This window comes from Macaca mulatta, chromosome 11 (genome assembly GCF_049350105.2).
Source record: "Macaca mulatta isolate MMU2019108-1 chromosome 11, T2T-MMU8v2.0, whole genome shotgun sequence".
Classification (NCBI taxonomy): domain Eukaryota; kingdom Metazoa; phylum Chordata; class Mammalia; order Primates; family Cercopithecidae; genus Macaca; species Macaca mulatta.
In genome coordinates, this window is record NC_133416.1 from 57,350,452 (window position 1) to 57,374,791 (window position 24,340).

The 24,340-nt window shown below is 43.4% G+C and overlaps 1 protein-coding gene across 20 annotated transcripts in view; it reads right to left on the bottom strand.

Moving 5' to 3' along the window:
- Positions 1 to 399: 399 nt before the first annotated feature.
- Positions 400 to 24,340, bottom strand: part of LIMA1 (LIM domain and actin binding 1) — a 105,343-nt gene continuing 81,402 nt past the window's right edge. For 10 of the 20 annotated variants that reach the window (XM_077954189.1, XM_077954188.1, XM_015151695.3 and 7 more), the window contains 4 exons: positions 21,020 to 21,077; positions 17,364 to 17,473; positions 6,966 to 7,099; positions 400 to 2,690 (listed from right to left, as the gene is read on the bottom strand). In XM_077954189.1, the coding sequence (XP_077810315.1) occupies positions 1,682 to 2,690; positions 6,966 to 7,099; positions 17,364 to 17,473; positions 21,020 to 21,077 (1,311 nt within the window). In that variant the 3' untranslated portion in view covers positions 400 to 1,681. Of the gene's footprint in view, positions 2,691 to 6,965; positions 7,100 to 10,736; positions 10,796 to 17,363; positions 17,477 to 21,019; positions 21,078 to 24,340 lie in introns of all 20 variants that reach the window. The other 10 variants (XM_077954187.1, XM_015151693.3, XM_077954183.1 and 7 more) reach the window with 4 other exon arrangements.

The window sequence follows — 24,340 nt, forward strand, 5'->3', positions numbered from 1 at the left end:
AAAAAAAAAGCATCTGCCTAAAGTAAAAAACAAGTCCATTTTCAGCAGAGACATTTGGAAATCCATTCAGCATGCTAGGCATAATTGTAAGGTGAATTATTCAATGTTGAATGCTATAAACAATAAAAACCACCACTGGATTTCAAATTGGTAAAATAGCTCATTTTGAGTGCACACATTAATTCTCTTGCCAAGTTGCCTGCAATTTTCCAGAAAAATTTGTCTTCCTTTAGGGAGGACTGAAATCCAAAATCAGCCCAACACTACCATCTAGTGGTGAGATGTATTGATGACGTGTCTCTTCAACTAAAAAAAGTAGTACCATGTTTTTCTTCCCAAACTGAGATCCTGAGAGACAGTAATAATGTAAAAAAAAAATGGAAGAGAAACATTGAAAAGTTCAAATTTTCATTAAAATCTTTATTGAATAAAAATGTTTCAGACTAAGCATGACTAAGAAAGCACAATGTTTTACATCTCTAAAAAATATTAAAGCTAAATCTCTAATAAATGCAGTACAAAGAAAAGCCTACAGCTTAAAACACCTCTCCCTCCCATTCATACATTTGGAATATCAATTGTGTACAACAAATGTACTCAAGTTTATAATGTCCTCAAACCTTAAGACTAGAAAATCATCCCAAGAAAAAGGCCTATAGTTGGTTTAATTTCACCCTGGGAATACTGTCTGTGATAAAAATCAATATATTTCAGAGCTAATAAGTATTTAAAAATTAGTGTCTCAAAAAGAGGACATCATAAGGGAAATACAGGGCTTAGAGGTCTGAGCTCAAATGGTGTAAAGCAGTTCTTTCTTATTCCTCCTTTAAACTCTTCACTTTGCTCTAACATGGAACATGGGGGACAGTGATCCCAAAGGTATTACTAAAATATTGCAGCTTTCCGTAAATTATGAGAAGCACAGATATAATCAGAAAAGAAAGCAATCATTTGGAGTACAGTAAATTCATTGGCAGATACAAAAGCTTATTTGGGAGATAGATCTCTCCAAGCACCGAAGAATGTAGGTTGGTTTTTCAATTGCCTCAAAAAGTGCTCCGTTGTGTTATACCTCAGGACGTCGAGTTCAGGATATAGTTTAGAGAGTAGGACATAAAGTAGTAAATTCCTTATATATATCACAGCCAGAAAATTAATCTAAAAAAATTTAAAGACTAAATAAACTCTTAACAGGTAAATCCTAAAAAAATTAAATTGGTATTCATTTAAAAATATACAAACTGTGCCCTTTATACTAAAGTGCATTCAGTCGTAATGTTTAGGCCCCTAAATTCCTTCTGTATGTTCTCTAATTCCAAAATAGTGTGTAACAATATACTACTGATCATCTATCTACTTTAATATTGCCTTTTGGGAATATAGTAGAATCTGGGCTATTATAAGGTGGAATATTTCCCCAGTTCTAAGCCTTACAGCACTTATGCATATCATCACTGCTAAAATGAAGAATTTAAGTAAAGTTATCTCTAGCATTTAGAATGTGTTTTTTTGTTTTGTTTTGTTTTGTTTTTTGGTTTTAAGAAGGAATTCTTTTCCAAAGTTACTTCCAAGTAAATTACATTTCACGCTGGGATACCTGCTTATGTGCATCACACTTTGACAAAGGGCAGTGGCTCGCTAACACTAACATGAATTTAAGGCCCAGCATCATTGCAATTTGTCACTCTTCATCCTCATCCTCATCATAATACCGATTTCTCTTTATCTGTTCCTCCACAGAGAGCTCTTTGACCACTTCTCCCTCGCAGAGTTCCACATCCTGGGATTTCTGATTCTCAGTAGTGAATTCTTCAGCGAAGGTGTCGTCTACAAAACTGGACCAATTTGGAGACTTGGGTTCTTGTGGAGACTGTTGTTTGAGGAAGCTGTTATCATCTTCATCAAAGTTTGCACCATTTTCTACAAGATTCTCATTCTCCAACTCCAGACTATGACCTTCCTTACTTCTCTTCCCTGTCTCTCCTCCTTTAGATTCCTTGTTTTGCCAGGTTGTTTTTCCCACACTCCCATTCTTCTTAGAAGCCTTGGCATTTTCCACTTGTTTCCTTTCTGCAACTATTCCGCCCACAAACTCTTCACTCTGCTCTGACATGCTCCAGCCTTTCCTGATAGGTGGGGACAAAGTTTTTGGGCTCTTGACAGAGGTGCTTTGAAATGAAGCTGCTACAGTGAATGGGCGGCTTCTCTCCTTCAGTGAAGAAGATCGTCTTAGCTTCTTCAGATCCAGATCGACATCCTCAGGAACTTCGGGCTTGCTGATTTCATCTTCAGGAGGCCATTTGGGCTTTGACACTTTGATCCCTTCCTCCAAGGCACTTCCTGAACTTCCAAGTTCAGTGGGGGGTGGCCAGGCGATCCTCAGCTTCTTGGTTTCAGCTGGCTTGTCTTCCTTCTCCTGCTGAGAGGCCGCCTTGGCTTCCATACTTGCAGCGAGGACACCCACCTTAGCAATAGGAGCATCTTCCACCCCTGGGCTGTGAGAGGTCTCCCTTGCATTTGCAAGCTGGGCTGGTCTCTCCAAAATCTCTTCGCTTTCATTTTTGCTTGCCCATAGATCCTTGTGTGGTCTGTGCCCAAAGCCTTCATCATAGTTGCCCTTAGATTTAAAGAGTTGATTGAAGTGAGGCTTACAATAGATTCTTCCGTGTAAAGATGCATATGTTCCTAGACTGTCATTAAAAGAAAAAGAGCATAAAGTTAGCAAATCTTCATACTCTCACTTATACCAGGAGGCTAAAACCTGGCAATTCCAATATTTTCAGAAGATGCTAAGTAAGAAAAAGATCTTTAAAAGCTCTTCAGTTGCCGGGCGCGGTGGCTCACGCCTGTAATCCCAGCACTTTGGGAGGCTGAGGCGGGCGGATCACGAGGTCAGGAGATCGAGACCATCCTGGCTAACACGGTGAAACCCCGTCTCTACTAAAAATGCAAAAAATTAGCCGGGCGAGGTGGCGGGCGCCTGTAGTCCCAGCTACTCGGGAGGCTGAGGCAGGAGAATGGCGTGAACCCGGGAGGCGGAGCTTGCAGTGAGCCAAGATCGCGCCACTGCACTCCAGCCTGGGCGACTAAGCGAGACTCTGTCTCAAAAAAAAAAAATAAAAATAAAAAAAATAAATAAATAAAAGCTCTTCAGTGACCAGGAATTCCTTACCCCATTTTAGCACATTTGTTTTCTTATCATAACACAAAGCATGGATTGGGCGCGGTGTCTCATGCCTGTAATCCCAGCACTTTGGGAGGCCAGGGTGAGAGGATCGCTTAAGCCCAGGAGTTTGAGACCAGCCTGGCCAACATAGTGATAACTCATCTCTACAAAAAAATTAAAAAATAAGCTGGGCATGGTGGCATGTGCCTGTAGTCCCAGCTACTTGGGAAGCTGAAGTGGGAGAATCACTTGAACCTGGGAGGCAGAGGTTGCAGTGAGCTGAGACTGTACCACTGTGACAGAGTGAGACTGTCTTTAAAAAAAAAAAAAAAAGAAGAAGAAGAAGAAAAAGAAACAACAATAATAGAAACTTTAATTCTGAGCCTTGAGAGGAATGTGGCTATGCAACCTGGGTCACACAGCATGTAGCTGCAACTCTGTCTTTTCACTATAAATAACGAAGACCAAAGGGCACCAGAGATAAGACCCCCTCCGATCACTATCCCTCCTTTACAGAGTGATAATCTTCCTTAGAATGGAGCAATCTGTAACCAATCAAATCACTGCAGTATATGCACTGGTCTTATATGAAAAATGTCATAATCTTTGCTAAAATTTCTACATAAGTGAAACTTTAACTTTCTCCACTTTGGAATGCTGACCCCATTCATTTGGAGTCAGTGTTTCTGGGTAGCCATCATCAAGCTTCTGTGTTTGAATTAACTCTATTCTTAATGGTGTATATACATATAAGTTTATCTTTTTTTTTTTTTTTTTGAGAGAATCTTGATTTGTCGCCTAGGCTGGAGTGCAGTGTCACAATCTTGGCTCACTGTAACCTCTGCCTCCCAAGTTCAAGCAATTCTCCTGCCTCAGCCTCCCAAGTAGCTGGGATTACAGGAGTGCGCCACCACGCCTGGCTAATTTTTGTATTGTTTTGTTTTGTTTTGTTTGAGTCTCACTCTGTCGCCAGGCTGGAGTGCAGTGGCATGATCTCAGCTCACTGCAACCTCCGCCTCCTGGGTTCAAGCAATTCTCCTGCCTCAGCCTCCCGAGTAGCTGGGACTACAGGCGTGGGCCACCATGCACAGCTAATTTTTGTATTTTTAGTAAAGACAGGGTTTCACCATGTTGCCCAGGATGGTCTCGATCTCTTGACCCTTGATCCGCCCTCCTTGGCCTCCCAAAGTGCTGGGATTACAGGTATGAGCCACCATGCCTGGTCATTTTTGTATTTTTTTTTTTTTTTTTTTGAGACGGAGTCTGGCTCTGTCGCCCGGGCTGGAGTGCAGTGGCCGGATCTCAGCTCACTGCAAGCTCCGCCCCCCGGGTTCCCGCCATTCTCCTGACTCAGCCTCCCGAGTAGCTGGGACTACAGGCGCCGCCACCACGCCCGGCTAGTTTTTTGTATTTTTTTTTAGTAGAGACAGGGTTTCACCGTGTTCGCCAGGATGGTCTCGATCTCCTAACCTCGTGATCCGCCCGTCTCGGCCTCCCAAAGTGCTGGGATTACAGGCTTGAGCCACCGCGCCCGGCCTCATTTTTGTATTTTTTAATAGAGATGGGGTTTCACCATGTTGGCCAGGCTGGTCTTGAACTCCTGGGCTCAAGTGATCTTCTGGCCTTGACCTCCAAGCGTGCTGGGATTACAGGCGTGAACTACTGCACTCAGCCTTTTTTTTTTTTTGAGTTGAGGTCTTGCTCTGTCACCCAGGCTGGAGTGCAATGGTATGATCATAGCTCACTGTAGCCTTGACTTCCAGGGCTGAAGTGATCCTCCAGCCTCAGTCTCAGCCTCCCCAAATTTTTCATAGAGATAGGGTCTCCGGCCAGGTGCGGTCCCAGTACTTTGGGAGGCTGAGGTGGGCGGGTCACTGGAGGTCAGCAGTTCGAGACCAGCCTGACCAACATGGTGGTCTCTACTAAGAAATACAAAAATTGGCCAGGCACGGTGGCTCACACCTGTAATCTCAGCACTTTGGGAGGCTGAGGAGGGCGGATTACCTGAGGTCAGGAGTTCAAGACCAGCGTGGCTAACATGGTGAAACCTCGTCTCTATGAAGAGTACAAAATTAGCCAGGCAAGGTGGCACATGCCTGTAGTCCCAACCACTCGGGAGGCTGAGGCAGGAGAATCACTTGAACCTGGGAGGTGGAGGTTGCAGTGAGCCGAGATCACGCCACTGCACTCCAGCCTGGGCGACACAGAGCAAGACTCTGTCTCTGGGGGAAAAAAAAAATTAGCTGGGCGTGGTGGTGTATGCCTGTAATCCTAGATACTCAGGAGACTGAGGCATGATAATCACCTGAACCTGGGAGACAGAGGTTGCAGTAAGCCAGGATCACGCCACTGCACTCCAGCCTGGGCAACAGAGTGAGACTCTATCTCAAAAAGAAAAACCAGATGGGGTCTCTCTCTGTTACCCAGGCTAGTCCTGAACTCCTGGCCTCAAGTGATTCTCCTACCTGGGCACTCCCAAAGTGCTAGGATTACAGGTGTGAGCCACCACATCTAGATATAAGCTGTGATTAATAGAAGAACAGTGAGGAGTTGACAGGAGGTAGTTTTTCCCTAATGTCAGCCCTAGACAAGCCTTTAGGAGATTTGGTGTCTCTTGCAGGATAAATTTTATCTTTTTTAAGTTTTTTCCCTTAAATTAAGAACCGTTCTGAAGAGTGACAAATTTTAAAGGGGGTATAAAATGGCAGCATTTCCACAAAAGAAATCAGGTGCTTTAGGCCAGGTGCAGTGGCTCACACCTATAATCCCAGCACTTTGGGAGGCTGAGGCGGGTAGATCTGGAGGTCAGGAGATTGAGACCATCCTGGCTAACATGGTGAAACCTCGTCTCTACTAAAAATACAAAAAATTAGCTGGGCATGGTGGCACGTGCCTGTAGTCCCATACTCGGGAGACTGAGGCAGGAGAATCGCTTGAACCCAGGAGGCGGAGATTGCAGTGAGCTGAGATGGCTCCACGGCACTCCAGCCTGGGTAACAGGGCGAGACTCCATCTCAACAACAACAAAAAAAGGTGCTTTGGAGAAAAAATTAAGAGTGGGCAGAAAAAGAACTAATGAGTGGAAGTTACTGAGGTACACTTTGGCTCCACGTTTGGAGAAGCTGTCTAGCTAGAGCTATCTAATAGCTAGAAATGTCACGCAGATGCCAAAACATCTTTCAAGAGCATTTTAGGAGGGATTGCTTCGGAAGGAAAGCTGGAAAAAGTGACATCTTGGTTACTTCCTTCTGTAAGACTCTGTGATTAAAATGAGTTAATTTGGAATGTTTCCACAATTTGTCACATTTGTATTTGCACTTTGAGTTACTTGGAAGAAATGATATGTAGCAACTATTTTCTCAGAAATAAAGTGAGGCAACATAGAGAAAAAGACATGCTCTCCAGGGCCCATTATTATTGCCATTATTATCATTTATACAGTGGTTAAGACAAGCAAGGGCTTAAGCAAGTAACCTCTTGAGATTTCTTAACTTTGTGATTCTATGATACCAAGGGAAAACATTCTATTAAATTAGGTCACTGGGGGTTTTACCTGCAACTCATATTACTTAAGCTTCAGTTCTAACATGTAAATTAACATACCAGTATACCAAGAAGTTCCAAACACCATCATTATTTGGTATGAAAGACTTGTCACTAAATGATGCTTTTTACTTTATTCAAGAGCCTTCAACAGAACATCATTAGCACAGTAGCTTTTAGCACCAGTGCTCTAAAAGCCAAAGACTCCCTCAAGAGTTCCAGTTATAGACAGACAACTTGTTTTGGGCTGGCTTACCTGAGTTTGTTGTTACAATAGGAGCAACGGAAGCAGCTGATGTGAAACACCTGCTGGTTGGCCAAGAGACGCTCCATTGGATAGACTGTCTTCTGACATTCCACACAGGTCTCTCTTGCAGGTGCCTGAAACTTCTAGGAAAAGGAAAAAGACAACTTTAGCATGGGCAGCGATGAGTTAGCACTGTCTTGAGATGGGCCCTAGAATTTACTTTGTCTAAGGGCTCTCTTAGCTGGTCAGTCAATTCTTATGGAGCACTAAACCTGCTACCATTCTATCAGCTGACTCTTTAAAGCCAAGAGGCTCTCTTGATATTCCCTTCCCAAACTGTCTGGCTGCTCTAAATGCAGCAGCCACCAAGGATAGGTGGAGCTAGGTCTGGATTGCAAAGAAAGGCTTAGACAAGTCATGACCCACATAAAAAATGTTAGGAGCAGGGAATGGGGGAAGGGACAGGGAAGGGATGGGGGAAGGGCAGGAATTAGGAGAAAATGTTATCACACACAGAAGAAAGAAGTTTGATTCAAGTGCCAAGTAAACACAGGACAGATTCTAAAGGGGATAAATTTCAAGGAGCGGAAGAACATTTGACTTTGGGAATAAGGAAAGACATTTCAGTAAAGTCCCTTTTATTCTCCTCTGCTTATAATCTTGATTTGTTCAATCAACTAGACATAATATTTTTAAACAAGTCAAAACTGACACACAAGTGGAACAATTTATAAGAGACACAAACTATTTTATTAGGACACCAGAAGGAAGCATAGCCCATTAAAGCTATAGGTTTCATAATACTTCTAAAAACCAATGGAGAGAAAAACAGAAGCCATGGGAAATGCACTGGTTAATGTATTAATGACAGGGAGTTCATGGACTGTTTGTAAAGTTGGAACAAACATGGGCACAGTGGTTCTACATGACAAACTCAATCCTAAAGAATATAAAACAGTTGGTATTCTAGCACTGGTAAAAGCCAGAATTCCAAAAATATTATAAGCTTTTACACGATAAGAAATACTTACATTGGCCGGGCGCAGTGGCTCATGCCTGTAATCCCAGCACTTTAGGAGGCTGATGTGGGCAGATCATGAGGTCAGGAGTTCGAGACCAGACTGGCCAACATGGTGAAACCCCGTCTCCAGTAAAAATACAAAAATTAGCCAGGCATGGTGGTGCACTCCTGTAATCCCAGCTACTCGGGAGGCTGAGGCAAGAGAATGGCATGAACATGGGAGGCGGAGCTTGCAGAGAGCCGAGATCGCACCACTGCACTCCAGCCTGGGTGACGGAGCAAGACTCCATCTCAAAAAAAAAAAAAAAGGAATAGTTACATGGCTACTAAGGGGTGGGGAGGAGGTGGGAATACAAAGTCCCTAGGTGTATGGGAGTTAACTCTTGACTTGTCCAACACAAACACCTCAACCAGCAGATGCAGGAGGCAGCTTAGGTGGCCAGAAGCTTTCATAGGCAATTAGGAGGTGCTTTTGCTGCCATGATCAGCCTGGACTCACCAGAAAACACATGATGGTAAGTAACGCGAACTAATCCCAAGGCCCAGGACCTGGATAGTTAAGCCTAAAAGGAACCAGGTTATGAGCAAGATAGAATTTTGAGTAAAAAAAAACCAAAACAGGCTGGGTGCAGTGTCTCACACCCATAATCCCACACTTTGGGAGGCTGAGGTGGGCAGATCACGAGGTCAGGATTTCAAGACCAGCCTGGCCAACATAGTGAAACCCCGTCTCTAATAAAAATACAAAAATTAGCCAGGCATGGTGGCATGTGGCTGTAGTCCCAGCTACTCAGGAGGCTGAGGCAGGAGAATCGCTTGAACCTGGGAGGTGGAGGTTGCAGTGGGCTGAGATTGAGCCACTGCACTCCAGCTTGGGCAACAGAGTGAGACTTCCTCTCAAAAAAAAAAAAACAACCCCAAAATAGGCCCATAAAAATTCAGACTGCTGGTTCACTTGCCACATGATTCACTAGGAGGTGAAGCAAAAAATATAAATGGTTTTCCAAGTAGATTTGGGCAGGAAATGAGAGCAGAAAATGTGCATAAAACGAAAATAAAGAAATCTATAAAAGGAAGTTTAATAAAATTAGTGGTAGACTCCCAAGTAGTGCCCAAGGGATTTCAGAAGGAAGGAACAAAGCTGAGTGGAAATGGCTAGTTACCAGGACTCTGCTTCATTCTAGGGGCAGTGTCCTAAAAAGAAACATCTAAAGAATCAAAAGACCACAGGTTATAACCTAGTTTACCAAGCATAAGGGAGGTATTTAAATATGACCAAATGTTATTGTAATGAATGTTGTTGCAAGTAATTAACACATTTTAGTATTTGGAACTCAGAATTATTTTTTTCTTATATGGACACTGCTAAATGGAGATATCTTTGCAGAGTTTTAATTAAGTTTTCTCTAAAAGGACTAGGTCTTTGTCTAGGTAGGAGATAAACTGGCCAGGTGCGGTGGCCCACGCCTGTAATCCCAGCACTTTGGGAGGCCAAGGCAGGTGGATCACTTGAGGTCAGAAGTTCCAGACCAGCCTGGCCAACATGGTGAAACCCTGTCTCTACAGAAAATGCAAACATTAGCTGGGTGTGGTGGCAGGCGCCTGTAATCCCAGCTACTCGAGAGGCTGAGGCACAAGAATTACTTGAACCCAGGAAGCGGAGGCTGCAAAGAGCTGAGATCTCACCACTGCCCTCCAGCCTTGGAGACAGGGCAAGACTTTGTCTCAAAAACAACAACAAAAGGAGAGATATTAAAAAGCAGAATAGGCCGGGCGCGGTGGCTCGCGCCTGTAATCCCAGCACTTTGGGAGGCCAAGGTGGGTGGATCACAAAGTCAAGAGATCGAGACCATCCTGGACAACATGGTGAAACCCCATCTCTACTAAAAAATACAAAAATTAGCTGGGCATGGTGGCATGGGCCTATAGTCCCAGCTACTCAGGAGGCTGAGGCTGGAGAATCACTTGAACCTGGGAGGTGGAGGTTGCAGTGAGCCGAGATTGTGCCACTGCACTCCAGCCTGGTGACAGAGCGAGACTCCATCTCAAAAAAAAAAAAAAGCAGAAATTTTTGGTGTAATAGTATAATGGAAGCTATTGGAGAGAGCCTGTGCAAATCATAACTCACACAATGTAAAAGTAGGACAAATGTATTTATCAGATTAAAAGTAATTTTCAGTTGCAGAAAGGGAATTCTGCATTTTTTTGTTTTTATTTTTGAGACAGAGTCTCGCTCTGTCACCCAGACTGGAGTGCAGTGGTGCGATCTCGGCTCACTTGCAAGCTCTGCCTCCCGGGTTCAAGCGATTCTCCTGCCTCAGCCTCCTGAGTAGCTGGGATTACAGGCGTGTGCCACCACACCCGGCTATTTTTTGTATTTTTAGTAGAGATGGGGTTTCACCATGTTGGCCAGGCTGGTCTTGAACTCCTGACCTCAAGTGATCCTCCCACCTCGGCCTCCCAAAGTGCTGGGATTACAGGCATGAGCCACTGCGCCCAGCCTGGAATTCTGTATTTTTAACACTTGAAATAGATGTAGGAGAGTAAGTGCTCATTCTGGTCAGTAGACACAGCAGGAGACAGAAACTTTACATGGGATAAGAGGAGATGGATGCTGTTCCGCTAAAGGGGAATGGAAGGACGCACAGCATGCCTCCACCACAAATGCACGAAGGGGAGGCACACACTGTGGGATGGGGAAGCAGCCCAGGGAACAGAAGGAAAGGAGAACCTGTGAGAAAGCTGAAAGTTGAGCTCACATTAGGAGGAAAGTGGAAGGCAGGAGCAGAAATTAGGTACCGGGAGCAGGAGGCAGAAGCTGGAAGAGACAAACAGGAACCTTTAATGAGTACACAGCATTTGGTGTGCCCTGGAGAGCTTTACTGCAGCTGAGCTGAAACTCAGAGACTCAGATCCAAGAATAAGACCACATTTTTCTTTTTTTCCTTTTTAAGTAACTCTGCTAATCATGGCAAAATCAGCCTCACTCGTATCTACCTGAGGCTGGAACATATCCCAGCTCAGGAGAGCGAGCTTTTATAAGTCTTCACCCACACAAGGAGTGTCTCATTAACAATTCTTTAGTGTCTTACTACCTCCCACACCTGACCCACATCGGCTCTCTCTTTAATAGAGCTTTCACCCACACGGAGCGAAGTCTGTCTTCCTCCTTAACATCAAGTTAATAGATTGCTAGCTCCCATAATTGACTAACCTCAAGCTTCTAACTAGCCAGACCTATCAGAGTCCCATTATTCCTATTCATTTCTCACATCAACCCTTTTCAATATTATTTAAGGTTTACGCAGCAGCTGCTGCCTAAGGGCCCCTTCTAGTTTCATAAAGACAAGAGGGTCCCGACATGGTAAAATGCCAACTCACAGCGGCTCCGGCTGTGCCTCCCCTTTATTTTCTCTGTCCTGGGCTCTCAGCCACTTTTCTGTAATTGCCCCCATGTCTATTCAGACAACAGGAAGCATAGTCAGTGCCCAAAAATCTCTACCATTATCACAGGCCTGGCATACATCCTGCCCATGCCTTCATGGCATGCTCAGACTTGGCACAGCCATGTTTAAAACACTGCCAATATGACAATGTTAGACATTTTTTATCTTCACAATATATTTTTTCAGTTAGTAAGAGATTTTTTTTCATTCGCCTTCTCCCACCTTTTGCCCCTACCAAGTAGAAAGTTAAACACCAGGTGTCTTATCAAAGTTCACATAGTCAGTAACAGAATTAGAATTCAAACTGCAGGAGAACAGCCTGTTGCATGGCAAGAGTGATGCCATCTTGGAGTGAAATCGCCATGCTAACTGGTGGTTTGACTCCTGTGTACCAAGGTGTTCTGCAGCAAAGTTTTTAAACAATGCCTGTAGCATAGATTATCCCTCATAAAGGAAATAGTGCCCAGAGCATAGATAACCCCTCATAAAGATGCTTATCCAATCACTCCAGTGATAAGTTTTGCGAGAAAGTCAAGCGCGACCAGCTGCACATGTTTCATCCTAAAACCTTGCTATATAAAGGATACTTTCTGGAGAGCTGGTTCAGGGATCCACTGTCTCATGGCCTCCTAAACATCACTTCTGTTCATAAGCTCCTATTAAATGTTTCTTTCTGAGAAACTGGATTTGTCAGCCTCTTTCTTTGGCTTCTCAGCTCCCTCAGCCTTTGTGGGTAGGTCTGCATAGACCTGCTCATTGCACAAACTCAGAACTCCTGACTCACAAACCGAGAGAGCATTTTCTAAATTGTCCTGGAATGTTAAATTTCCACAACCAAGGGAAACCCTTTGGGGAGGAGAGCAGATGCTAACCCAAATGAAATTAATCCTGCTACAGCAATTTGAACAAAGTATGGTCTTCCCTTTGTTTCAAATAAAAATATGCAGATAATATCTTCAGGATATTCTAGAATGAATGAGGTAATCTATAAATAATTAACGTTCATTAATACTGTCTTTCCCATTTGAGGGATATTATAGACCCTCTGTTGATTACCATCCACTTAAAGATATTTTTCTAACAAATTTACATGGCTTCATTTACATTCTTTTACCCTCTTGTCTCATATATTTTTTAGTCTAATAGAGGCCCCAGTTGTGGTGTGTGTGGGAGGGAGGGGGGAGCAGCTGACAACAGACATTGATGTTAACTAGCCTTTACACATAGTGAAAGAAGATGAAAATTCTGTATTGATGTCAAGCCTCTATTCCTCAGAATACCACAAAATGCCTTTCATTCCTTCCAATTTGTGTAAAATATCTAGGTAATGAAACTGAAATTCTTCACCACACAGCAAATGGTTGGACCAGCCCTGTGCAGCCTCAACTCTTCCTCTGGTTTTCTGTAAAACTCTTTGTGAAAGCATTTTGGGGAATATTCATATCTTAAATAGAGTGCTCTATACAGAGAAGAAAGGACAGTCCTCTGAAAAGGCAGTAATAGTGAGTGAGTGAGAAAAGATTCTAGATGCTCTCCTAGCATAATTTTGACAGCTTTGCAAACCAGCATAAAACCTCCCACTGTGTCTCCAGGGGGAGGAACAGCTGGCACGACACCGAGAGGGGCAGTGCAGTGTGTGCCGCCCTCTCACACAGACTGCCGTGTTCTCTCTCAACACCCATCAGCAGAATGCTGTGAGGAGGCCTGGGACTTGGTTGTCCCGGGCATACTGAGGGCAGACAGTTGTTCCCTAGGGCCAGTCACCTCTTCTTGCCTCTTCCTCCCCTATCCTCTCCTCTGGGAACATTTAGGGGATGATTTCTTTCAAATGGGAGGACATAAAGCCCGAGAGATCTCTGAGTCTCTTGAAGTAGAAAGGGCCTGATGCTTCTCACAGAGTCCACTAAGCTCTGCTCTCAGAATAACACCCTTTTTGAGAATGAACCTGTAACTTCATTGGTACCAAGTCTTACCAACTAAGCTCTGTGGCCAGTGTTCAAAGTGTACAGAATCCTTAAAGACCTCCATCATTTTTTACTTTATTAAGCTAAAATATGAAATGAATTGAGTCTGTACCTTAGATGTCCTCTTTTCAATAACAGGCAGGCACTAAGAAACAGTTTTTTCCAGGATGTGTGGGATCCAAAAGTCTATTCTGAGTGAACAAGTTTATTCTTAGCTGTATGTAATTTCCCAAAGTGGAGAAACAACTTCTGTTCATAGTCTGCAGCCATGAGACCAGTTCTGCCAGCAGGTCTTCCTATAAACATTTACTAAAGTATCTATATATTTGCCTGCAGACTGTAAAGGGGAACTCTGAGGAAGAGCAAATAAATTGCCCTTAAATAACAGTGGAGATGTAACTGGGTTCCACCAGGCTCTGTACACTATGATCATCTGAGCTCTGGACCACAGGCAAACAGCCAGGCCCATTTACTCTGGTCATTACACAATGCTCAAAACCCAAGGTGTGTGTCTATGCAGGCAGGGCCGTCCGCATTCTACTGCTGAGTGACCAGTGCCAAAGGAGTAGGCATGGGTCTGAGGCAGACACAGAGACAGTTTTACCTCCGTTTCTTCTCCCTGGTGCCAAAGGAGACCTAAGTGAGGTGTGCCCCTTCACATACCACTCGTCCGCTCAGACCATGAAACTTGAGTGGGGAGGGATCCCCATCCTGGACAAGGAAGTCTGGCCAAGCAGTTGAAGGAGGGATGCAAGACTGCATTGAGAATTCAAATAGTCACAAGAACAGATTTTAGTTCTTAGATTTCCCCAGGTCCTGGGTTATACAGAATCCATCACCAAGTTAGATTTGCTAGCCGTTCTTGATCCCCAACCATGACCTGAGCACTCACATCTAGGCAGCATTGCTGTCAGAGAGGAAAGTAACCCTGTGGGATCTGCTACTTTGTGAGACTCCATATTCTGACAGAGAAAGTGCTGATGGCAGCATCAGCCAACCTTCAAGGCCAGAACACAGCCATGTGGAGCACACGTGCAGATTCAATCACCATGATCCTGCCCGTTCTTCTTGACTTGCTTTCTCTTTCTGCTTTCTTTACCTTTTGTTCCTTTTCAATAAACCTTATTCTTCTCATAAATCTCTGCCTCCTTTAAAATTTTCATGTTTATCTTTTTCACCTTGCTCACCTTTTAAATCCACCCTTTAAATCCTGGGTTCTCCCCTTTCCTCCTTTTGTTCCAAACCCTCCCTGATCTCCCCTCCTCTTTATGGTTTGTGTGCAGTAAGACTTTCAGCTGTGGACCAATCATGCTCACAGTCAGAGGCAGAAGCACGGCAGATGTGAGCATGAGTTGGGAGCAGCACATACCACCTTACAACTCATTCTATTTATTGAGTTTCAAATGTTAAAACTTTTGAAACACAACCCTGCTACTTAAGAGAGCACTAGAGGAGAAAGACACTAAAGAAGTGTAGGTAATTCAAGTGGGTGAAGTAGCCCCTCATTAGCAAGCTAGTCAATTAAAAAAAGTCAGCTAACAAACCTAAAATAAGTTTTGACATTTTTAATAAACATTTTTGGCTTATTTTTATGGGAATATGTTTGCCCATAGAAGATGAAAAGACGACTTTTAAAACTTGGGTAATAAAAGCAGATCATAGATCGAGGAGTGTAGCTCTGTCACCCAGGCTGGAGTGCAGTGGCATGATCTCGGCTCACTGCAACCCCCACCTCCTGGGTTCAAGCAATTCTCCTGCCTCAGCCTCCCGAGTAGCTGAGATTACAGGTGCCTGCCACCAGGCTCAGCTAATTTTTGTATTCTTAGTAGAGACGGGCTTTGGCTTTCACCATGTTGGCCAGGCTGGTCCCAAACTCTTGACCTCATGATCCACCCACCTGGGCCTCCCAAGGTGCTGAGATTATAGGCATGAGCCACCATGCCCGGACCATTCAATTCTTTTTTTTTTTTTTTTTTTTTCCAGATGGAATCTCACTTTGTCACCCAGGCTGGAGAGCAGTGGTGCGATCTTGGCTCACTGCAACCTCTGCTTCCCAGGTTCAAGCGATTATCCTGCCTCAGCCTCCTGAGTAGCTGGGACTACAGGCACGCACTACTGTGCCCAGCTAATTTTTGTATTTTTAGAGACCGGGTTTCACCATGTTGGCCAGGCTGGTCTCAGACTCCTGACCTCGTGATCTGCCCGCCTCAGCCTCCCAAAGTGCTGGGATTATAGCTGTGAGTCACTGCACCCGGCCTCAATTCTTAATATCTAATATTACACCCTTAGTATAAGTGTTGCTTGAATGTCCTTTTTTTTTTTTTTTTTTTTTTTTGTATTTTTAGTAGAGACGGGGTTTCTCCATGTTGTTCAGGCTGGTCTTGAACTCCTGACCTCAGGTGATCTGCCTGCCTCAGCCTCCCAAAGTGCTGGGATTACAGGTGTGAGCCACCACACGTGGCCTCATTTTTTTTTTTTTTTTTTTTTTTTTTTTTACAGAAAATGGGCTGGCCAGCCCCCATTCCAGCGGACACATTCTTTTGTTAAAAATGTTAATGACATTGTTTAAACACCAGGTCCTTAAAAAAAAAAAAAGTAGGAACAACAGGGCCAGGTGGGTTTGGTGGCTCATGCCTGTAATCCCAGCATTTTGGGAGGCCAAGGTGGGGGATTACTTGAGGCCAAAAGTTCAAAACCAGCTCGGGCAACATAGTGAGACCCCATCCCCATACAAATGTAAAAAATATATTAGCTGGGTGTGGTGGCATGCGCCTATAGTCTCAGCTACTCGGGAGGATGGCTTGAGCTCAGGAGATGGAGGCTGCAGTAAGCTGTGATCACACCACTGGACTCCAGCCTGGGTGACAAAGTGACACCCTGTCTCAAAAAAAAAAAAAAAAAGCTAACCACTAATCAGGTTAAGGTCAAGCTCTGCAGATCAGGAAGCCACTATCTTTAAGGTGAAATTGCACATCTCGTCGAATGTGCTGATTTTAGTTGAACAGATTTTTCCTGGCTGGGCAGTGGCTCACGCCTATAATCCCATCCCAGCACTTTGGGAGGCCAAGGCAGGCAGATCACCCAAGCTCTGGAGTTTGAGACCAGCCTGGGAAACATGGAAAAACCACATCTCTTAAAAAAAAAAAAAAAAAAGGCAAGGCAAGGTGGCATATGCCTATAGTTCTAGCTACTCAGGAGGCTGAGACAGGAGGAATGCATGAGCCTGGGAAGTCAAGGCTGCAGTGAGCCATGATCACACCACCATACTCCAGCCTGAGCAACAGAGCAAGACCCTGTCTCAACAAAACAAAACAAAAACAAAAACAAAACAAAACAAAAACAAAAACAAACAAATTACAGGTGTGGTGGTTCACACCTGTAATCCCAGCACTTTGGGAGGCTAAGGCAGGCGGATCACAAGGTCAGGAGTTCGAGACCAGCCTGGCCAACATGGTGAAATCCTGTCTCTACCAAAAAAATACAAAAAAATTAGCCGGGCATGGTGGCGCATGCCTGTAATCCCAGCTACTTGGGAGGCTGAGACAGGAGAACTGCTTGAACCTGGCAGGCGGAGGTTGCAGTGAGCCGAGATCATGCCACTGCACTCCAGTCTGGGTGACAGAGCAAGACTCTCTCAAAAAAAAAAAAAAAAAGGTAGTAATAATAAACAAACAAAAACAAAAATATTTAAAAATCACATTATTTTGTTTAACTTCAGGTTTTCTTAAAACTTTCATGAGTTTTCCAGATTTCAAACTGAGAGTCATTAGTGAGCCTTCTCGCTCCTGGGCCAAAGACCTGAGCAGAGGCAGCAAGATTTCCAGGGAAAGTGACTGGCTTCAGTGTGCTCTTCTGTGGCATTATCATCCCCAGGAAAGCAAAACCAGGTTATAATCAACATCATCATCATAAAAGGTACAATTAGCTCTACCAGTAGACCAATGTCCAAAGGCTCAGAGAGAAATTGCCATCATACCTTTATTGCTTTGGGAGGAGAACTTTCAGAAAGACTGGAGGCTCTGGCATCTGGACTTAGTGGCTTGGGATGGACAGGCTGTTCAATCTCACTCTTAACCTGGGAGTCACCTGCTTGAGTTACAAAAGGAAGATATTTTACAGTATCTCATGGGATGTCTTAGAAAGCGTTCTTTCGAAAAGCAAAGTTTGGGCACTTCCATTAATGACAGATCCTTCCAACACCAGGAAAAACACTGCTTTTCTGTTGAAGAATATTCGAACACTAACAACTATGGCTCAGGTTTTCTCTGGTCCTGTCAGAAATCAGGTTCTCAGTGAGGAGGCTTTCTTACCCTCTGCCACACGTAGCAGAAATCCAAACCACTCTGTATAAAGAACTTTCTTCCTTGTACCATTTGTCATTTTTAAAGGCCATTTATAGACTTGGATGTCTTTTTGGTCATTAACATTCCTAATAACTTCTTCTGAAGTGTTTCAACTGAAGTTGGAAAAAGGGGGAAATGTGAGGGCAGAAATTTTGCACCGTGTGTGTGTGTGTGTGCATTTGTATATGCATGTAACCTGATACTGTGTTTTTGGTCAGTTCTATAGCAGATATCCATGGATGAAGATTATGGAAAAGGGCTCCATGAAGTTTTTTTCATAATCATTGAAGTTCCAACTCCATGAGTTACTTTCCTGCCAAAGTGAAGAGGTGAGTCAACAAAGTACTAAAATATTAAGGCTTATTTTTCAAAAAAATGTTTCATAAACCTAGTCAAAACTCAGAAACATTTCTAGTCCAAGAAAAATGATTGCAAAAAAAGAATGTTTCTGGATTCAAGCAGAAGGAGTTTTTCTTTTTTTTTTTTTTTGAGACGGAGTCTCGCCCTGTCACCCAGGCTGGAGTGAGTGGCACGATCTCGGATCACTGCAAGCTCCACCTCCCGGGTTCCGGCCATTCTCCTGCCTCAGCCTCCCGAGTAGCTGGGACTACAGGGGCCGCCACCGCGCCCGGCTAATTTCTTTTTGTGTTTTTAGTAGAGACGGGGTTTCACCGTGTTAACCAGGATGGTCTCGATCTTCTGACCTCGTGATCCGCCCGCCTCGGCCTCCCAAGGTGCTGGGATTACAGGTGTGAGCCACTGCACCCAGCTGAGTTTTTCTCCGAAATTTTAAGGTAGGATTTACTAGAGATCTGTTTAATTCATAATTCTATTTTAGTTGTGGGGTTTTCAGTGTCCACTAAACTAATTAGCCTGGGGAGACGCTAGAAATCCAAATATATATATTTTTCTTTTTTGTCTTGTGACCTACAAGAAATTCATATATATATGATACATATATACACACATATATATGATACATATATACACATATGATACATATATACATATATCTGATACATATATATACACACACACATATATATATATTTTTTTTTCAGACAGAGTCTCACTCTGTCACCCAGGCTGGAGTGCAGTGGCATGATCTTTGCTCACTGCAACCTCTGCCTCCTGGGCTCAAGTGATCCTCCTGCCTCAGCCTCCCTAATAGCTGGGACCACAGATGCACGCCACTACGCCCAGCTAAGTTTTGGTACTTTTGGTAGAGACAGGGCTTCACCATGTTGCCCAAGCTGGTCTCCAACTCCTGAGCTCAAGCAAACCGCCTGCCTCAGCCTCCCAAAGATTACAGGCATGAGCCACAGCGCCAGGAAACATATATATATATATATATATTTTTTTTTTTAGATGGATTTTTCACTCTGCTGCCCAGGCTGGAGTGCAGTGGCATGATCTTGGCTCACCGCAGCCTCCGCCTCCTGGGTTCAAGCAATTCTCTTGCCTGAGCCTCCTGAGTAGCTGGGACTACAGGCACCCACCACCACACCCAGCTAACTTTTTGTGTTTTTAATAGAGATGGGGTTTCACCACGTTGACCAGGCTGGTCTTGAACTCCTGACCTCAGGTGATCTGCCCGCCTCGGCCTTCCAAAGTGCTGGGATTACAGGTGTGAGCCACCGTGCTGGGCCAGCGACATATATATATATATATATATATATAATTTATTTATATATATTTTGTTGTTGTTGTTGTTGTTGTTTTGAGTTGGAGTCTTGCTCTGCAGCCCAGGCTGGAGTGCAATGGTGCGATCTCGGCTCACTGCAACCTCCACCTCCCAGGTTCAAGCAATTCTCCTGCCTCAGTCTCCTGAGTAGCTGGGATTACAGGCGCCCGCCACCACGCCCAGCTAATTTTTGTATTTTCAGTAGAGCCAGGGTTTCACCATATTGGCCAGGCTTGTCTTGAATTCCTGACCTCAAGTGATCCACCCACCTAGGCCTCCCAAAGTGCTGAAATTACAGGTGTAAGCCACTGCACCTGGCCCAGCAACATATATTTTTAAATTGGCTGGGCACAGTGGCTCATGCCCGTAATCTCAACACTTTGACAGGCTGCAGTGGGAGGGTTGCTTGAGGTCAGGAGTTGGAGACCAGCCTGGGCAACACAGTGAGACCTTTTCTCTACAAAAATATTTAAAAATTAGCTGGTTACGGCTGGGTACGGCCAGGCGCGGTGGCTCACGCCTGTCATCCTAGCACTTTGTGAGGCCGAGGCAGGTGAATTGCCTGAGCTCAGGAATTCAAGACCAGCCTGGGCAACAGGGTGAATCCCCGTCTCTACTAAAATACAAAAAATTAGCCAGGCATGGTGATGTACGCTTGTAGGTACTCAGTGAGGAGGTACTCAGTGAGTAGGTACCCAGCTACTCAGGAAGCTGAGACAGGAGAATCGCTTGAACCTGGGAGAGGGAGGTTACAGTGAGCCGAGATCGCGCCACTGTACTCCAACCTGGGTGACACAGCGAGACTCCCTCAAAAAAAAAATTAGCTGGGTATGGTGGTGTGTGCCTGCAGTCCTAGTTATTTGGGAGGCTGAGGTAAGAGGACTGCTTGAGCCCAGGAGTTTGAGGCAGCAGGGAGCTATGATCACACCACTGCACTCCAGCCTGGGCAACAGAACGAGACCCTGTCTCTAAAAAATGAAAATAAAAAGTTATACTGAAAATCAGAATCAAAAATGGACATAGTCAAGTAAAAAAACAAAACAAAACAAAAAAACACAACACATTTTTGTCTTTGGGAAAAGGGAGGCTCAAAATGACTTTAAAATAGAATGAAAGGTGACAAAATTCACTGTCAGCAGGAAAATCCCTAGAACCTGGCTAGGAGGTTGACTATAATATACATTTAGATAAACAGGGAAAAAATATATCTTTAACAGATTATTCAAATACTTATTCACTAAAGAATAGGTATTTATGAATAACATTATAAATGAATAAAATCTGTACTGGCCAAACTTCTGTTAAAATGAAACTTCAAAATCAGTTTACACAGCTTTAACTCTGAAAGGGTTTGGTTCAAAAAGTAGGATAAATTCAATGAGAGAAGCATTACAAGTATTCAGTTTGTCCCAAGTTAACTATATTTAATTGAATTTAACTTCTCTCTAAGCCATGAAGTGTGTAAAGGATATTCAAGCATCAGCCCTCAAATGCAAGTAGAGGATTTAGTATGTTCTCAGCAGTGACAGTAATGGGAACACTCCTGAACCAAATACAGATAGAAAACAAGGACCTCATCCTCCAGATCTAAGAAAGAATGCTTACGGGAGTCATCTTCAGCAGGGATGGAACGGACTGCCAGGCTATTCTCAGTTGCAGAAATCTACAAAAAAAAAAAAAAAAAAAAAAAAAAAAAAAAGGTGTGTGTGGGGGATTAAGAGTCATATTAAAAATAAAAGAGCAAACTGCTGTTAATATCATAAAAACCTGCTGACTCCAGTCAGTCACTGGCTGCCTGGGGGAAATAACGGGCACCAGAACAGCTGAGCATTTAAACAAGAGGCAGCAAAATGTCTTTTATGAGGATATTAACATGCCTCTCAATTACAGAGTAACCCGAGAAACAGACTGCACTCAACTGCCAAAAGTGTGCATCATCTCCCTTTATAAAACAACTTCTAAACCATATTTTTCCGCTCTCAAAAAACAAAGCAAAACAAAGCCCTCTATCAAGGAGAGCAAAGCTCCTCACCATATAACCATAACTCACTCCAAGGAAAGGTAGAATATTTAAATTTAGGAACTATTCTTATTTTTAAATTTTCCTAATTCTTATTTCCCAACCAACTACATCCTGCTGAAACGAACTTGCCCATATAGAAGACCTTTTGATAGTTATAAAACAAATTTACCTAAAACTAACCTCAGTATTATCTTCGAGGACAGTTTCCCTTTTAATCCCAGTCTCAAAATGGCAATGTTTAACAGGATGGCAGATCTTACGTACAGGTGTTTATATCATTTTCCCAAAAGCTATCAAATTTAAATAAAAGAACTCTCTATTAGAGCTCTCCCCTCCTTTCTACTGGCCCCCACGCCTTCCTGGTATCTTACTCCACATCCAAAATCATGAAGAGTCCACAGGTGACCCAATGTGCACTCTTCACATAATTTCCTTTTATTCAGATGCCATGGATTTTATGGGCAATGCTGAGTGTTTTTATCAGGATGTCTGACAAACTGAATAGATTTACAATGAAGATTAAGTTGCTGGCTGACTGCATCTGAATTTCAGCATGGTCATTTTTTCTGCTACTCTCTTCATTACAGGAATTCTGACATGGCATAAAATAAACCGGTATAATTACAGCCAGCATTGATTGGGTGTTTACTATGTGCCAGGTATTCAACTGATCACCTTACAAATGTGCTATTTTATCAAATGATATGAAATAAATTTTCTGAAAGTTGGGCATGCCTACAAAAAGCTCTTCCGTTCTTGAGAATTAGTAGGTACCTCCATCCCAGGATGTTCTTCTCTCACTTCTAATTTGGTCACCTTGAAACCGTGAGGTTGGCCGGGCACGGTGGCTCAAGCCTGTAATCCCAGCACTTTGGGAGGCCGAGATGGGCGGATCACGAGGTCAGGAGATCGAGACCATCCTGGCTAACACGGTGAAACCCCGTCTCTACTAAAAAAATACAAAAAACTATCCAGCCTGGGTGACAGAGCGAGACTCCGTCTCAAAAAAAAAAAAAAAAAAAAAAAAAAAAAAATACAAAAAACTAGCCGGGCGAGGTGGCGGGCGCCTGTAGTCCCAGCTACTCGGGAGGCTGAAGCAGGAGAATGGTCTAAACCCGGGAGGCGGAGCTTGCAGTGAGCTGAGATCCGGCCACTGCACCCCAGCCTGGGCGACAGAGCAAGACTCTGTCTCAAAAAAAAAAAAAAAAAAAAAAGAAACCGTGAGGTAAACTTTTTTTTTTTTTTTTTAAATGGAGTCTTGCTCTGTTGCAAGGCTGGAATCCAACGGTGCAATCTCAGCTCACTGCAACCTCTGCCTCCTGGGTTCAAGTGATTCTCCTGCCTCAGCCTCCCGAGTAGCTGGGGTTACAGGTGCCCATCACCACACCTGGCTAATTTTTGTATTTTTAGTAGAGTAGGGTTTCACTATGTTGGCCAGGATGGTCTCAGACTCCTGACCTCAGGCGATCTGCCCACCTTGAGTTCCCAAAGTGCTAGGATTACAGGCGTGAGCCACCTTGCCAGGCAAATGTCCTTTTTTTTTTTAACAAGCTGAAGTTCAAATAACACTTAGGTATTGGTTAACAAAAGCTAGGCAAACAGCCAAAAGGATAGCTAAGGGTCTGAAAAATATTGCGAATTTTAAGGCAGCTGAGGGTTTGTAAACCTACAGCATGTGCTTGAAGAATATGTATTGTCTTTACCTCCTTTCTTCCCCACCCACTTCATGATTCACAATTGCACTAATGTCCTTTTAGGCTATAATTAAAATGTTCTAATCTTCCAGTTCAGTTCAGAGTTCCAGTTTCAAATCAGCATGAAGACAATGAAGAAGGAAACATGAATTTAGATACAGGGACAATTCAAGCATTATTTCCCAAATGACTGTTTCCCAAACTACACTCCTGGGATAAAGATGGAGATATTTCAACACTGGGAATATTTTTCTCTAAAAATTTCCAATTTTTTGTAAGTATATAAGAAAAACTTCAAAAATATTTAGTCAGTTATTCTTAAGAAATAATCTCCCATTTAAAACATGAGAAAACAGACAGTTTAACAAGATAATTAACTTAATAAATGGCATGTGCCTCATGGGCTAATGCCTGAGTCCACTGTTGCAAGGATATATGCAATTTATGGGGGACTACAGGATCACGTAACACATGGCTGCCAAGTATTTTGTCTTGTTATTCCAACATACATTTGTGATGTTTTTATAAAATAAACTAATTTATTCTAATATATATATTTTTTCTGTTCTGGTCTTTGAATCAAATGTTGTAGCCATCAGTCTGAGACCATTTTTCTGTGGGTCTGCTTTGATTCAAGTGTGTAGTATATCTCATGAGTTCCTGTTAGTATTCTGACAATATACCATCCTACTTTGTAAAGTCTGTTGTAGTCAAATAAGTTTGAGACAGGGCGCAGTGGTTCACGCCTGTACTTCCAGCACTTTGGGAGGCTGAGGCTGGGGGGATCGCTTGAAGCCGGAAGTTTGAGACCATTCTGAGAATTATAGCGAAACCCTGTCTCTACAAAAAAAAAAAGATAAAAATATAGGCGTGGTGGTGCACATCTATAGTCCCAGCCACTTGGGAGGCTGAGGCAGGAAGATTCCCTGAGCCCAGGAGTTGGAGGCTACAGTGAGCTATGATCATACTACTGCACTCCAGCCTGGGTGATAGAGGAAGACCTCGTCTCTAAAAAAATTTTTAAAATACAAATTCCAACTAAGCTTGAGAACTGTTGCTCTTAACCCATTTTAATGATCTCCATATCTTTTGGAAGAATGGCGTGAAGGGTGTCAATATGTATAACAGAAGCAATGGCTTTTCTCCTAAGATTAAATCACTGTAATAGATTTGAAAACCCTTTCTCCTCATCTAACATTTGATTATCAT